Source organism: Eschrichtius robustus, chromosome 2 (genome assembly GCF_028021215.1).
Source record: "Eschrichtius robustus isolate mEscRob2 chromosome 2, mEscRob2.pri, whole genome shotgun sequence".
Taxonomy (NCBI): Eukaryota; Metazoa; Chordata; class Mammalia; order Artiodactyla; family Eschrichtiidae; genus Eschrichtius; species Eschrichtius robustus.
Window position 1 is genome coordinate 130647714 of NC_090825.1, and position 16724 is coordinate 130664437.

The window sequence follows — 16724 nt, forward strand, 5'->3', positions numbered from 1 at the left end:
TGGAACTTATACTCTACATACTGCTTTGTATCTTTTCTTTTTTCACTTAATAAATATCTTGGTATCATTGAATATATTTAATTTCTTGAAAAAACGTTGACTGAGTCCCTACTCTGGTAGCCACCAGAATTGGAGAATTAGTGTTGTATGCACTCGAGCTACAGCAGCAAATAATACAGACGTGGTCCCTGCCTTCATGGAGCTTATATTGTAATGGGAGAGACAGTCACACAACAAAAAGAATAATAATAAAAGAGATTAATTGCATATTGTGATGAATGCGAATAAGAAAAGACACTGAACAGAGAACAGATGGGCGGGGGAAACCACCTGCTCTTAATCTCTCTGGGGAGATGACATTTACATTAAAGCTTGAGGGATGGAGCCAGCCATAAAGGAGCAGGTGGAACAGCATTCCAGTCAGAGGGAACTGCCAGTGCAGAGACCTTGAGGTAGGGAAGAAATTGGCCTTTTTGAGGAACTTACAGAAGAATAATTAGAGCCGAGGCACAGGGAGCAGGGCAAAGAGATGGCAGGGGGCAGTGTCAGAATGCACTGGGAAGCCGGTGAGGGGCCTTAAGGAGGGTGTGGCATGGTCTGGTTTGTGTAGATGCTCCCTAGAGAACAAGTGACTTAGTGACCAGCTCAGAGGCCAGTGAAACACTTCAGGCAAAAGATGATGGTGGGCTGGGCTAGGCGGCTGGCTGCAGAAAATGAAGCCAAGAGGACAGATTCTAAATATCTATTGGAAGTAGAAGAAAGTGCCTTGATGATGGGTTGGCTTGGAGTGGGGTGAGAGGAAGGGAGAGTCACAGGTGATGCAGGTTGCAACTTATGAGTTTGGGTGTCAGAGAAGGTTAACTTGAACATCGTGGTCTGTGATGCCTCTGGAGCATTCCAAGCAAAGAGCTGAATGTTGTTATCTGGAGTTCAGAGGAGAGGTCTCAGCTAGAATTATAAAGCTGGGGGTTATCAACCTGCAATTTTAAATATCTGGGGGTAGGTTTGGGTATGGAAAAGAATGTTATAGTTACTGACTCAAGTTGCCCATTTAAAAACCTAGCTTTTCTTTTCTTTTTTTTTTTTTTAATGTCTGAAACATTTATATTAACATATTTCCTAGCTTTTCTTAAAGGCTTTAAGTTCAACTTACAAATCTTGTTATTCCATTATAAGTCTACTAATTTTTAGTATGAAGATAAGGACAATCACTTTCACTTGTTCTGATTACTATTAAATTAATTCTTAAGTTTAGTAGCTTCAGTCCTCAAACATTTAACAGACTTACAGCCTTAATTAATCAAATTTCCTTAAACATTTCAGACTACAATTACAAAATTAATATGCCTGATTTTCTCAAACACTTTAAATGTCCAATAGGGCAGACTTAACAAATCTAAAAAGCCAGATCTTTCTAAGCACTTAACCATACGTTGTAGATTAATTACCTAAAGTTATAAATGTAACAAATCAGATTCTCTGGGCCATTTCAAGAATCTTAAATCCTACACAAAGCAGAACAAGACCACAGAACCTTCTCTCCTGTATTGATTCCTTCAATATCTGAATATTTATTTATATCTCCTCTCTGGAGTTACAGATTTACTCCCTCAGCAAGGGGATCAGAATTTTTTCCAAATATTACTATTTGGAACTAACCTATATAACAGCATGGGAAAAGCTTATGAGAAAACTTTCCTTGAAGAAAGACTATGAAATTGTATGTAAAGGATGGTTAAAAGCATGTGCCCCGCCCCCAAGAAAATACATAGAGGCTGGGGTTAATTAGGAGAGAAACCGCACAGTTATTTGAACAGGGAAAGGTTAATATAAAGATTTATTAATTGTAACAGGGGACTGTAGTAATGAGGCATTGCCCAGTAAGAAGTAAAGAGAACTCTAAAGAATACAGGAATAGCAGATGTAAGGAGCAGACAATACTCCTGGGGCTGAGATAGAGCACCCAGGAAAAAGGACCCCCTGCCCCTCCCCCACCAGAAGGGTAGTGCCAGGGGAAGCTGGTGCTGAAGAAACTGTGTGTACTGCAGTAGCCTGGCGCTGGATGCAAATGCTATTTTGAAAAAAATATATGTGGGAAATGTAGGAGCTCTTATCCATACTAATCAGGTTTGAAAGCAACATCACACACTGCCTTGTACAGAGATACCCAGCTGTTTTCTGTGTTGATGTCTGAGCTCCCCTGCTAGAAGATATCCTCTTTTAAAGCAAGGATTATATTTCTTCTTCCTCGTGTGGCCAAGCCTGAAGTGAGTATACATTATATGCTCAATAATTTATTTTTGAATATATGAACTCTGAGGGAAGAATCTTACTCAACTTGCCTTTTTTCCATTAATTTTTTATTCTATGTTTTCCTACTGTAAAGGCAAGAAATATTTATCGGGGAAAATGCAAAGGTAGAATAAAGGGAGAAAAATATCCATCATAATTACTGTTGGTACTTTGGTGTATTTCTTAGGCACAAATAGTTGTTTTTCTTTTTTCTATTTTTAAAAACACAGATGTACACACATCATATCCCATATGCAATGTTATATCCTGTATTTTAAACTTAACGTAAATAAAGCACTTCTCCAACTCATCAACTCTTTGTTGAAGAGTCAGTGGTGAATTATTTTATTTAGAAAACGTTTACACTAATGTTATGAATGCAAATGACTGCAAAATATCTCATTCTGAAGATGTTAGGTTGTTGATCTAACCATTTCCCTTGTGAAACTTTTGGTTCTTTTAAAATTTTTCCTATTATAAATAATCCCATAATGAACATTGTTGTGTATAAAATATTCTCCGGTAGGCCGATTTCCTAAAATGGCTGACCCACATGTGAAATTACTAGGCTAGTGGGTACAAATACGTTTAAGGCCACTGAGGAAAACTGAAGATCATAGGACATCTGCTTCTAAACATGAAAACTGGTAGCTTTCCGATTTCAACAAGACACAAACCAGAAGCCTCTTCAATGCCACCTAGTACTACCAAAATAGGTACACGTGCTTAGCTAACGCTCCCAGTCCCCTCCACGCCCCTCCCCCTGAGAAAATGCTGCCCAGCCCTAAAAGACTGCATGACTGCATGACCCTGGGCTAGTCCCTTCGGGCCTTTGGCCCTCATTTGTCCCCAGGCTACCCAGTAGAGAGGTGGCCTGACTAGGCGTGCCGAATTAGAGGATTTCCCTACAGTCCTGGGTGTGTGTTTGACATCCTGGGCGCCGAACCCCAAGCTCCGGGGCTCTGCAGGGCGCGGTCACCTCGCGGGTAAACCCGGAGGCTTAAAGCATTAGAAGCTACAGTTTACAGAGCTCCAGGGAGGGCCCAAAGTACGACAAGCCCTTCTCCACGCCGAGATTGGCCCAGCCTTTTCTACATCTCCTGGGCAGCGCCTCCTCTTCCCCGCGGTTCACCTAGACCACCCTCCAGACCTAATCCCGACTTCCGATTCTTCCCAGCGGAAGGGTCACCCAAGCCCCTTGGGTCCCCTTCCCTCTCTCCTTTTCTTTCCGCACCGACCAAGCCAGTCCCAGTCTCCACAGTGGCGGGGTCTCCGCCACCCTAAGCTTCTGACCACCTTGCAAGACCCGCCATCAGACCCCCATCACCTCTTCTGCACGTCTTTCCACGTTATCTGTCCCGATCGTCCCTCTGTCTTTCCCGCCACGACTGTCCTTCTATCCGATTTCTATCCCGCCGGTCTGCGGGTCCTCTGGCCCTGGTCCTTCCGTTTCACCCTGTCTGAACCTCTCATGACAGTTTCTCTATCCCCTTTAGGTCCCCCCTCACATGCCCCTCCGCGTATCTCTCCCTCTGCGTCCCCGCCCACGTCTGCACTTCTGTCGCCCGAAAGTGATCCTCCGTACCCGGAGTCGGGGCCTGCGTCCAGACGGGACCCTGCTAACCATCCATTCCCGGGCCCGGAGAGTCTGCGGCCCGGTTCCCCTCCCTCACCCGGGGAACTCTTCCCTCTTCCACTTTCTCTACTTTGAACCCATCCCAGCAGAGTCCAGGAAGTAGCCAGGCGCCGGGGACTGGCGGCGATGACGCCCAATGGGACGCGCCAGCGGCGGCGGCGGCCCCGCCCAGAGTGCGAACGCGGCCTATGGACGCGCGGAGGCGGGACTTCCGCTGTCCCGCGGAGGGCGGGGGAGCGAACTGTTGTGGTGCGGAACGTTGGGCGGGCGGCGGCCGGGCGGCCCAGGGGCTGCCGCGGGACTCGGGGCGCAGCCGAGCGGCTGCAGGGGTGGGGCGGGCCGGACGCGCCGCGGGGCCCGGACGCCACGGGTTCGAGGCCGGGCCCCGCGCGGGGAGGCCGCGCCACCCCGGGGGAGCTGCCCGGCGGCGAGTTTGCCCGGCAGCCGAAATAAGGCGGGAGCCGGCGGGGGCCCTCGGAACCCCCTGGCAACCCGGGCCTGGAGTCCTCGGGGAGCGGCTGCTTCCTGGGACGCCCTCCCAGACGTCCCCGCCGAAGGGTAACGGTTAAGGGCCCCCGGCAGAAGGCGCCTCCGGGTGACTCCCGGCGGGGCCCTGCGAGCCGCGGGAGCCAACCCCGGGGCCGCGAGCGGGGAGGAAGGGGCTTGGCGGAGAAGCGGGGCCGGAGACCGAAGGAGCGGGAGCCCGGCGGAGCGGAGCCGGGGCTCCCGGGCGCGGGGCAGGGCAGCGCCTCGGCTGGAGACGGACTCTGGGACCCTCGAGTGCGGGGGCCTCGGCAACCTGCCCCGCGGGGAGCGCGCCCGCGGAGTGGCCTACGGGGGACCCTCCCTCAGAGGGGCCGGCCCGGGGCGGGGAGATGAACGGCTTTAGCACTGAGGAGGACAGCCGCGAAGGGCCCCCCGCCGCCCCCGCCGCCGCCCCGGGCTACGGCCAGAGCTGCTGCCTCATTGAGGACGGCGAGCGCTGCGTCCGGCCCGCGGGCAACGCCTCCTTCAGCAAGAGGGTCCAGAAGAGCATCTCGCAGAAGAAACTCAAGCTGGACATCGACAAGAGCGTGAGTCCGCCTCCGCCCCCGCCCCCGGCTGGGCCCCCGCGCCGGGCAGCTCTCTGGCCGCTGCCCCAGGCTGCGGGCGGGACCCGGGGGCCCTCCCCGCCCTGGGCCTCGCCGCCCTTTATCTGCAAACTTGAGGAGTTGGGCTTGCAAAGGCCGCTCGGCGCTGGTGGGCTCTAACTAGGACTCTGCCCAAATCCGGGAGGTTAGCGGCGGGGGCTCCGAGGACCCTTCCTGCCTGGGAAGATTTGACACCAGTTTTTAGTTCGTTTTATTGGTGTAGACATGGGAGCAGGAAGAGGTGGGTTCATTTGGTTGGCCCACGGAGGAGCAGGTATTAGGGAGGAGGTGATGAAGGGACCCAGCTCTTCTCCAACTTCTCCCTCCTTCTCGGATCCGTGTTATTCCTTCAGAAAAAGAAAGGTGGCAGTTACGTCCCTGTCTGGGGCGGCCTCAGCTTCTGCAGAGGGTCACCGAGCTCGCTGCTCAGCAGGCAGCTGTGGGGACATGGGATTGTCAAGGATGTGGCAGAAATAAGACCAAGATCTGGTCTCGGGAGGTGGCTCTGGCAGTCGAAGTGACAGAAAGGAAGAAAATCCATTTTTATAGGGTTAACTTCTTTACAAATGCCCGGGAGGGTGGAGGTGGGTAATTTAAATTTGAATAGAAAACTTTTTCTGTGTGATTTTACCACTTCTAGTTAACTTTTCTAAAGATGTGCCTATTGTCAACCAGTTAAGAACTGTTTAGTTTGACATTTGTTGCTGCAAGCCTTAAGTGGCTGCCTGGTGATTAGGAATTGGAAATAAGTTAGAGGGTTATTTAATATTCAGGTAGACCAGCTAGGAGATTAGGTGGTTAACATCCATTCTCTTTTAGGACCAAAATTTCTCCACTTTGGGGGGAAATCAGAGATCGCTTGTTAAACTGAAAGGGCACCCACTTTTCCATTTCTGATTTTACAACTGAAAATGAGGCCCAGAGATAGGAAGTGACGGTGCCAAAGTCACACAGCACCTAAGAGGCTGGTTAATTTCTTGAATCCGTTGTCTGATTTACTTCCAAGCCCCATGCATAAGCCTTGATTAAGTCTTTAATAAGTAAAAAAAAACTTCCCTGCCCTTCCTTCTACGCTCTTCACTCTCACCCCCTTTTTTTTTTAAGTTAACAATTATATTTGCAACTCTTGAATGGAAAGATGCTACTTTTAAGTGGTTGAGGGTGAGTTGATGGCTTTCTTAGTACAAATCTCTATCAATGAATGAATAAATGAATGAAAGGAATTCATCTAAGGAAACAACTGGCTAGACACTATCGTGGCCTGGATTAGGACATGTATGGAAGTGAAATGCTTAATTCTAAGACAGTAATGAATTCATCCTCATGGAAACACTGCCCACCTTCTGTTTAGGTTGTTGGGAGCCTTTACTTGAGCAGCTTATAATAATATTTTACAGTACTAAAAAAAAAGAAATTCCCAGTTCTTTTAAACCCACCATCTGAACAGTTGTGCTGCCGCAACTGGGGCTCCATTTTCCCGGTGACCCCACTGGAAAACCTGTGTTGGGCTCTGTTGACTGTTTGACAAACGCTGTCTAGAAGAGAGGCAGCCTGAGCCTGGTACTAGAGTTCCCAAAAGGTAATGCTTCTGGAGTAGGATTTCAAGGCAGAATCACTCACAGTTTGTTTGAAGGTGGTGTTGTGGAGTCATTACTTCTGAAAGGGATTCTATTTCATTCTCACAGGCTTGGGCAGGAATTCAGTTCTAAGTAACTGCTGTGTTACAAGAATTTTTAGCTGTTGCAGAAAGTGAAACAGGAAAAAAAACACTAGAGCCTTTTCTACCACCATCCTTTCTCCACCCCCAACTCCCTAAAGGCCACTGGGCTCTGAAATTTCTGAAAACCAATATGTACTTGAAAACGGTTAAGGAGGAATAATGACTGTTTATCTTGTAAAAGGGTCTAGCAGAGAACCTTTTTAAATAATAGCATCTTAAATCCTACTCAGGCAGTTTAACTTCTTTCATGTAGACATTGGCAGTGTTCTGTGATTTATTAAGATATAACATGCTTTCAAACATCCCTCCAATTGACATATATCTGCTTTTTTCTGGAGAAAAGTAGAAGTGGAGAATAGAGTAAGGAAAACATTGCAGAAGGAAAGGACGTGTGCCAGGGGTTAGAAGGTCTGGATGACCTTGGCCAGGTCATTTCTCCACTCTAGGTGGCTTCAGGTTATCCCTCTAGAAAATGAGATGGGAGCCAGTGGGGTTACACTGGTGATTGCTGAGTTGTCTTCCATCTAGGATTCCATTATTCTAGTGTCCTGACCTGAAATCTCCCAGCCACAGCTTTAGGAATCCCGTCTTCTGCCTGTTCTTTTTCCAAGTCTGTCACTATGAATTTGAGGAACAGCTTAGTCTCTCAGACTTTACATGTGAAACTGGCTAACATGAGGGCCAGCTTCCTGTGAGGGATGTAGGGTATGCTGTGAGTGTGCTTTCTTCCCTCATAAAAGCACATCCAGTAGTCTATACATCAACTAGATGAGATTCTTTGAGACAGTGACAGGTGCTGTGTCCACAGGTCCTTTGACAGAGTTGAATCTGGCAAAGCTATTCCAATTTGTTGCCATATGTAAATGTGGCTTTTACTGGCCTAAGCTGCTTTTAGATGCAAGGGGATGGCTGTGTTGATGCAGCAGGATTTATTGATTACCTGCTGTCTGCAAGACACCCTCACAATGTAAACTTAAAACTACTCATGACTCACTAATCCAACCACATGAAAGTGCTAATTCATCTGAATAAAAAACAGTTTTCATTATTTTCTCCGTGAAGAGGCCTGAATTAATTACGCTGGTTTCCTATCAGTTTACTTTTATCTTTAAGCATTTGAGGAATAAACTCAAATTCAGAAGTCTCTCAAGAACATTTGCGCAACATCTGGTTCAGTGTTAACAACCCCAAGTCATTTACACAGTCATCCTCCATTCAACCCTGCTAGTTATATTCTTAATAAGAACACGTTCTTCACATCTTAGCTGCTGTTGCCGCCTTCACTTACTATTATAATAAGCCTCCAGTCTGCATTAGAAAAGCAGCAGTTGTATCCAGCTTCTTTTTTTTTAAAGTTTCTTATTTATTTATTTATATATTTTGGGCTGCGTTGGGTCTTCGTTGCTGCGCGCGGGCTTTCTCTAGTTGCAGTGAGCAGGGACTACTCTGTTGCCGTGCGCGGACTTCTCATTATGGTGGCTTCTCTTGTCGCGGAGCATGGGCTCTAGGTGCGCGGGCTTCAGTTGTTGCAGCACGCAGGCTCAGTAGTTGCGGCACGGGGGCCCTAGAGCGTGTGGGCTCAGTAGTTGCTTCACATAGGCTCAGTAGTTGTGGCGCACGGGCTTAGTTGCTCCGTGGCATGTGGGATCTTCCCGGACCAGGGATCAAACCCATGTCTCCTGTGTTGGCAGGCGGATTCTTAACCACTGCGCTACCAGGGAAGTCCCCCAGCTTCTTTTATGTGGTTCCACCTTGTGAGAATTTCTGCACCTCTTTCCACTTCTCTTTGTGGATTGGATGTGTGGTGATGCAAGAATTATAAATAGATACACAAACAGTTTTTCAGAGGGTTGTCATCGAACAGTAGTAACTGTTGTCAATGTAAAAATAGGATGTCCTGTCTACCATTACCACAGTGCCTTCTTTCCTGCTCCTGGGGACCGTGCATTCCAGTGAGGTATAAGTTCCTAACTCCTACAGGTTTGAAAATGTCACGTCTCTCCCTGCTTCAAAAACCTTGGGGGACCCTGTCTTGTTTGAAGTAAAGTCTAAGCTGTTCTCATGCCCCTGACCCCCGAATTTCTCCTGATGCTCCTACACAGGGAGTCACCTCCATCTAAGTGACATGGTCTCCTCAGGGCCTCTTCACTCACGCCTTCCATCGGCCTCATTTGAAACCTAAGTCGTGGCTTTTCCCATCTGGAATGCTTCCTGACTACCTGCAAATCCTCCCTTCTGGTCAGGGACCTCCACTCTAGCTAGCTCAGCCGCAGGGCCTTGCCCTTTGCTGTATCCATACCATTTGTTGTATTTATCATTCAGGGGAGACTTGGTTTATAACGCACTGCCTGGTGTGATATTCGCGTTCTCTTTGAGGGGTGTTCATTGTGCAATTCAGTAGGAAACTTGTGGAAATGATGGCTTGCATCTTGTTCTTCCTTCGGTCTCTCCAATGCCTCGCAAGGGAGAAAAGCCCCATAATTTGACAGATACCTGTTGCTGTTTCCATGGAATTGGCAACTCTGACTTTAATTTGCTTCCCAACAGGTAAGACACCTGTATATTTGCGATTTCCACAAAAATTTCATCCAGAGTGTACGAAATAAAAGGAAGAGGAAGACAAGTGACGATGGTGGAGATTCTCCTGAGCATGACACTGACATTCCTGAGGTAAAGGTCCAAAACTTTACCTTAAGAAAGCTGGGAGAATGGATTCTAACCTGATCCTTACCTCTGGCCTGGTCTAAGAAGTAATTTTGGTCTCCTCTGTGTTGCTGTGGTGTATTTGAAAAGTGAATCATAGAATCATAGTAATATGGAGTCTGAGAGCTGAAAGCTTAGAAATCAACTGGTCTGACTGCCCCACAATTTTACAGACAGGCACAGACACTCAGGGTCACACACACAGTTTGGGGGCCCCAGTCCGGTGCCCTCTCCAGTAGGCTGTGCTGACTTTCTTCAAAAAACCCCTGAGAAATACTTAAATACAACCACAGTGTCAAGTTTTTAAAAACTTTGTTTTTGCCCTTAAAGTTAGAGACTGAGTGTATGTGGATTGGGGGAAGTCATTTCCCCTCTGTTTTCTGGTCTGCAAAATGAAGGTGTCAGTTGTCAGGTCACACCAGCTCTGGTTTTCTGTCACTCTCTGATTCCTGGTCCAGGCTTGTTCCCAAAGATCTATTCCAAGGTCAGTTACACTGGCCCAGGGTCTCTCAACCCTGGCACTGTTGACGTTTGGGGCAGATAATTCTTTGTGGTGGGGCTGTCCTGTGCATCGTAGCATGTTCAGCAGCATACCTGGCTTCTACCCACTAGGTGCCAGGCACGCCCCCCCCCCCACCCAGTGTCTCTAGACACTGCAGGTGTCCTCTGGGGGGCAGGATCATCCCCTGCTGAGAACCGTCGCACTAGATGATGAGCCCTAGGCTTCTCAAACCAGAAGCCTGCCTTTCCTTCAAGGTGCCAATGTCTATTAAGCAAGGCTACGGGGAGGAATATCGAATTTTCTTTTTATCTAAATTGTTTTCACTTAAGACTCAGCAAAAGAAGAACCATTTATAATGTACACTGAATATTTGATGCATGAATATTTCATAAGGCAACCGCCTGTTAGCACTCAGAGTGAAAATGACTGTGTAGGAATAGAAAGAGTAGGCGGGCCTTTGTCTGCAGATGTGGAGGAAACCTTTGAAAATATGGCCCTTTCCCTTTGCCCCTTCCTGTGTCCCCTTTTCTAGCATTGGTTTACAGTATCTTTCTAATGCTTTTAGCATTTTTATTATTATTTTATGAAGAAATGGATGTATTCACTTTCTAAATGCTTTTCACCAAAAAAAAAAAAAAAACGGTTTGAGGAATGTTTGAAAAGAATGAAGGACTTTGGTCCCTCATATTGATCATTCATTTTGTTTTTAAGTGTTCTCCACCTGCCTGAAGCAAGAACATCTCTTTTAGAGGCAGGTAAAGGCAGCCCAACTTTCTGGGCCTTCAATATATCATGACTGTGCAGCTTTCCTCTCTTCCTTTGTTAGAAAAAAAAGGGAGGGTCCTTTCCCCTCTGTTACCCAGTCATCTGCAGAGACCCTGACCCTAACCTGCTGATTTGTACATTTGCTACAGTAGCTTTGAGCTTTCTCTGGAAGGCTGTTAAGGATCCTAATACCCGAAGGCTGAGCCTAGGGGAGAACTATTTGAGAATACCAGTACTTCCCACTGTCCTCTGTCATGCCCCTCTATCTACTCTGTGCCGAGCTCTGGCCTGTCTTCCTCCAGGATGTCTGTCTGCTTTTACCTTTGCTCTCCATGCCTGCTACCCCCTCTAGCATCAGCACCCCTGCAGAGCTCAACTTCACCATCTCATTTCTGGACCATTGCTGCAGCATCTCCCTCTGCTGTCCCTCCACCCCCCAGTCAGTCTTTCCACAAACCACCACAGATCCATCTTCCTAGAACAGCGCCCTCCCACCTAGGTTCTCTCCTTCTGCTTGTCAAGACACGCTACCACCCAGTCTCACCTTTTAAACCCATCATGAGAGCCTCTGACCCCCAGCCCATATGTCCTCTCATGGCTTTCCGAGCCCATGGCCTTCTCTCTCATTCCCTCCTCTAGTTCTATTCCTCACTGTCTGTCTAAACCCTGCCTCTCCTTAGCGGAAGCTTCACAACCTCCATCAGCCTTCTGGGACCACCTCTCCCCCGCCAGGACTCTGCCTCCACTGTTGTTTCTGTCCTTCCAGCCAGTTATTAGTCCTTGGCGGACCATTTCTAAGACTTCTTTGTAGTCTCTCCATCCCCACCCCTATCTAGTGTAGTGCTAGGCACACAGTGGGCTCTCGGTGAGTCGTGGCTGGTCAGGTGATGGATAATGTGTTTCTCCTCTTCTCTCTAGGTTGATCTGTTCCAGCTGCAGGTGAACACTCTCCGACGTTATAAACGGCACTACAAATTGCAGACCAGACCAGGCTTCAATAAGGCCCAGTTAGCAGAAGTAGGTAGACAAAATTGCGCTCTAAAGAGGGAGAGCCAGCATTGTGCTTCTGATGGTGACCTTGATTCTCCGTGTGTGTCTATACATAATCCCTTCCATACCTCTGGAAGCAACTTCCTCTTCCCTCTTTTGCACAATTCAGAATCCCCCAGCTTTAGACCTAGAAAGGCCTGATTTCCATAAAAGAAAGCAGGGCACAGAGAAAAGAAAGGACTTGCTTAAAATCATACAGCAAGTTGGTAGCTTGGAATCTCAAGACTCCTGATTCTAAGTCCTGAGTGTTCTTTTGTTTGTTCATTTGTTTGAATCTTGTTTTGCAAGATTCTTTCTAGATATGTTCCATTCTGCACATGAGGTGTGTCTGATTAATCATCCCCAAACCTTTACTCATGTTCTGTAGGAGCTATTTTTCTTTCTTTGGTTTTTTTCCTTGATTTCTTCTACTCTGATGTTGGTAATGGAAGTATTTATTATAATGAATGGAGCCTAAGAACGTTTTCTCCTGCCCTGAGTCCCTAACACAGTTCCGGGCATGGGATGGGGATGCGGGTGCTCCACTGGCCATTATTTTAATATACTGACAGCCTGCCTTGATGCTTCTGTCCTGTTGGCATTTGTGTGGGTACCCTCTCATCCTTCTTTTCTAAATGTGTTTTTCTGTCTATTGTAGAAAACTTGGGAAATGATGAAAAATGCAGTACTACTGTTCAGAGACAACCGCTCTGTAGTTTTCGTTCTCTGACTCCCTTTTTATCTGTCCCAGCTCCCTCGGTCCATCCAGAGATTTCCTTATGGGGTCACATCCCTGTTGGTTTTTGGTCTTCCCTTTAGAGCTTTCTTGCCAATCCATCATTTTTCCTTAAACCTCTCCTTCACCAGCGTCCAGATAAACCATAGAAGCACACAAGCCTTTCCTACTTCAAGATAACATTACCCACTTGCTAGTGTCCACCCCTGGTGGGAGCGGTGGGATGATACGGGGCAAGAGGAGACCTGCATTCTCAGGACTTGGAAATAAAGTATCGGGAAAACATAGTAAATGATGAATTTTTCTTCAAATCTCATGTCTTTCAAGAGGCAGTTATGTACTATTTAGATGGTTTTTTGGGTGAGACACTTATATCTGTTCAATTGGCTACTTATTTGACACAATTTTAAAAGGACACTTTTCTGCCCAGTTCCTGGGCCTGAGAGGTTATGGTAGCAGCTGGTCAGCCATTGCAGTCCCAGTCTCTTGCTCCATGAGGATGACCTTGAGACTACGCCATGATGGACAGTTGGCTGCCACTGAAACAGAACTGCACCTTAGGAGTGTTGTGGAATAAAGTGTTGCTTTTGGGAGGCTGGAAACCAAATCACCTAAACCTGGGAAAAAAGGGCATTCTGTATTCTGTAGCACTGCAGGAAGTTCTGCAGTAATCATAACCCTTTCCATAGCTCTGGGAGCAACTTGCTGTTCCCTCTTTTGCACAGCTTAGAATTTGTGGCCCTGATGGTTCACATGGTTTAATGGGCTCTGTTTTTCCTCCCCATGTAGACTGTCAGCCGACACTTCAGGAACATACCCGTGAATGAAAAGGAGACGCTCGCTTACTTCATCTACATGGTGAAGAGTAACAAGAGTAGACTGGACCAGAAATCAGAGGGCGGCAAGCAGCTTGAGTGATGATGAAGCACATCTTCAAGAAAGGAAGTGTAATGCTTAATGCACAGGTGATATCTGCTACATTTAAGCCCATAAAGACTGTTAAATTTTATTGTAAATAAAAAAGTTTGAATGTTGAATACTGTACATCTTTTCGGTCAGGAGGATTATATTCTCATGATTCAGCATGTTTATACACAGACTTTCTTTTAAGGCAACTACTGGACTGAAAAAAAACAAGATCGGAAAAAGAATGAAAGAAAAACAATGTATTGCCACATTCAGCAAAGCATTAAGTCAGTTCTACTGGAAATGTGGGATGACAGATATTTTGGTAGTCACCTTGTAATTCCACGCTGCCACATGTGTGGTGTAGCCCTGGACCAGCAGCGAGGTATGGCTCTCCGGGGAGGTACATGAGCAGACCCGTCTGCTGGGGACATAGCCGCCCCTCTTTGTTGCAGGCTTTGTCGCTTATCAGCAAATCTGTTTGACACGGTCCCTCGCCAGCACTGTGCTTTGCACACAGTAGGCACTCAGTCAGGATTTGCTGGTTAATCCAGCTGTCACTAACAGTGCCAGCCTTGTGCTTCCCACCTCTAGGTATTGAGACCTCTGCCGTTTCTGTTGCTCACCACTTAACTTCCAGAGTGTGAGGAAATCCTGATGCACCAACAGGATATTTCAGGTCAGAGGAGAACTTCAGGGCAATCTCATGTGCCACGCTGTGTCTGTGGAGGTTCCAGAAACACTGAGGCAGAGCCCCTCCCGGGAGCCGCGGCTCTTTGTTCACCCCTCCATGCCTCATGCTTCAGGGTCAAGTTATGTATTGTGACTTCAGCCATTCTCCTGCGCCAGAAATGCTTTGACAAATGAAGATATTTAGTGGTTTGGGGCTCATGTTCTCAGAAGTACTAATCCTTAATTCACAACCACAAGAAAGCTGCCAAGGACCATGTGGTTCCTGCTCCAAAGTCCAGCTCTGGGATAGAAAGTCTGACCAGCTTTGACCTCCTTGGGGGTCAGCAACAAATCATGGGTTTGAGCAACACAGGTCAGTGCCATCCGATGTTCATTTTTGTGAGCAATTTGCCTCTCTTTTAGGGGGGACGATTGCTAAAGTTTTTTAAGTATTAACAATTACCTGATCTTTTTTTATGTTCAAAAACTCAGATTCCTCTATCTAATTATATCAGAGCCAAAGTATCCTTTGAAAACAAAGCTTTATATCCAAAAGTATGCTTTTGCAAAATTTTCTAGTCAGTGTGTTGGGGGGCAGAGGGTGTGGACAGGGAGTGGGAAGAAAAGAGAAGAAAGGACTTGAATTCTAATTTCTGACCATCTTGACATATATTGTGGTCAAAGGTATCACTTTCTTACTCAGTTTGCATTCTGAGTTCTTTCTTAAGCCTTAAAAAATAAAAGCAGCAGTGGACAGCCTGGCCTGGTGGAGCATTTTAGTGACTCACAGACGGCTTAATCTGAGCATCCACGCAGAGAAGTCAGAACAACCCCACCCCCCGGCCCCCAAGCAGTGTGGTGGAGTGGCCAAAGGTCTCAGTTCCGTGGAGCATGCATTCCGTGGACGGGGACAGGGCCACCACTCTCACTAAATAAAACGACGTGTGTTCGCTGCAGCCAAGGTTTCACCAGTGTTCACGATGCATGTCTAGCAGATTGCAGCCTTTTAAAATATGTATAAATGAATGTACATAGAGCATACTCTAGACTATGAGGGGATCTTATTTTCATACACCTGACCGTGGATGGCACGTCAGGGTGCTCTCTGCGTGTTTTTAGTTGTGCAGATGCAATAGGTATTTAGAGAGTGTCTCGCTACTCACAGCTGAAGGCTGTTGATGTGTGAGCATCAAGAAGGCTCTAAAGTATGTGGCTTATGTAGGTTTTTTCCTGAGAAGCTGAGTTAGAAAGGCTTTGAAGGCGTCAAACACCAAACCCCCTTTGTCAAGGGGAGTGTTTTTTCATCAGGCTGGAGTTTGGGGACAGGTGGGGTTAAGGCATTGGTAACCTGCTCTCTGGAAATGTCCACATCTTATTGAGAAAAAAAGTGTATCTTTCTGATGTTTGAACCAGAATTGTGGATGTGTAGGTCTTGTCACTGTTTTTTCAATAGCAGATCTGTGTTCCCAGTTGAGGGACAGCAGTACGCTTCTATACAAGAAGCTGTGGTGTTAGGCTCCGTCTGTTCAAATGTGTCTGTAAGAGTGCTTTCATTCCCACGTGAAGCCTGGGGAAACTTTTCCCTCTCAGCCAGATGCTGTGCGCGCTCGAGTCCCAAGCCGTCTTTCCTCTAAGGAGAGGTCCTTTGGAAAGTGGAGGTTATGGGTGTCTTTTCAACCGTTGAAAGCATGTCAGGTGAGAGAGAAGACAGAGCTCTCTGAACTTATATTTTCCTTGTGTGCAGAAATCTATTCTTTCATCAGACCACTAAGCCACTTGCCTTAGCCTCTTCTGCGGTCTCCCATGGCTTGATCTGGGGCAGGAGACTTCTGTCTGTCAGAGGTGGCCGACCCTCCAAAGCAACCGGATCTGGCTTCGGGGAGCAGTGGGGCTTGGGGAAAGCAGCCCTCATTGTGGCTGCCTGCTTTTTATACCACCTATCAAGGACTCGTGTGTCTCTCCACCTGTAATGTTGCAACATTGCCTTCTCTCCTCTTGGTGCTTCTGGGCAAAACTGGAATGTGCAATCCAGAACTGGCACTGTCTTAAAGAGCACAGCTCCTGCCTCAGTTTCCAGCCTGCTGTGATTCTTTCATATGCCCTGAAGGGTGTCACATGGAATTGTCAATATCTTGCCATTTGTGTTGCTTCATTTTAAGGTTTTTAAAAAACAAACGGACAAACTTCTTATTTCAACGAACAAACCCTTAGGTTGGCAACATCATGTGAAAAAAATCATAGCTGAATCCCTTGAAAGATTGCAACCAAAGGATTCAAGACCGCTGGTGTAAAAGGAAGAGGAATTTCATTTATGTGATACAGCCGCCAAGTTGTTAGATGTTCCTGTTATAGCTAAATAGTCACAGCTAGTCTTCCGGAGAGCAGATATTAATAATTGTTTGCAGCTGGAATGTTGCGTCTAACCTTGGCATTTCAGGTGTTTATTTTGTGGGAGCTTTTTTGTTTAATATCCTGGAGGGCACCTGACTGGTAGAAAGGAGAAAGTAGGAGAGGGAAGTTACTCAGGGGCCCAACCATGGATCCCAGAGTCGTTGCTGCACAGAAATCATCTGAAGGCTCTCAGTCATTACCGTGACAAGATCCAGAAGTTGGGAAAGGACCTTTAAGTCATC

General features: G+C 46.9%; 1 protein-coding gene across 1 annotated transcript; it reads left to right on the top strand.

The window, feature by feature from the left end:
- Nucleotides 1–4263: 4263 nt before the first annotated feature.
- Nucleotides 4264–13550, top strand: SAP30L (SAP30 like). Its single transcript, XM_068536265.1, has 4 exons — nt 4264–5001; nt 9326–9448; nt 11667–11765; nt 13303–13550. The coding sequence occupies exons 1-4, from the start codon at nt 4804–4806 to the stop codon at nt 13429–13431; spliced, it is 549 nt and encodes a 182-aa protein (XP_068392366.1). The 5' UTR covers nt 4264–4803; the 3' UTR covers nt 13432–13550.
- The last annotated feature ends 3174 nt before the right edge of the window (nt 13551–16724 follow it).

What these genes read in the sequence shown, in the direction of transcription:
- SAP30L (XM_068536265.1), top strand. Translation starts at nt 4,804, where the DNA reads ATGAACGGCTTTAGCACTGAGGAGGACAGCCGCGAAGGGCCCCCCGCC. An exon ending in AGCTGGACATCGACAAGAGC is followed by an intron (nt 5,002 to 9,325) that starts GTGAGTCCGCCT and finishes GCTTCCCAACAG; the next exon opens with GTAAGACACCTGTATATTTG. An exon ending in ATGACACTGACATTCCTGAG is followed by an intron (nt 9,449 to 11,666) that starts GTAAAGGTCCAA and finishes TCTTCTCTCTAG; the next exon opens with GTTGATCTGTTCCAGCTGCA.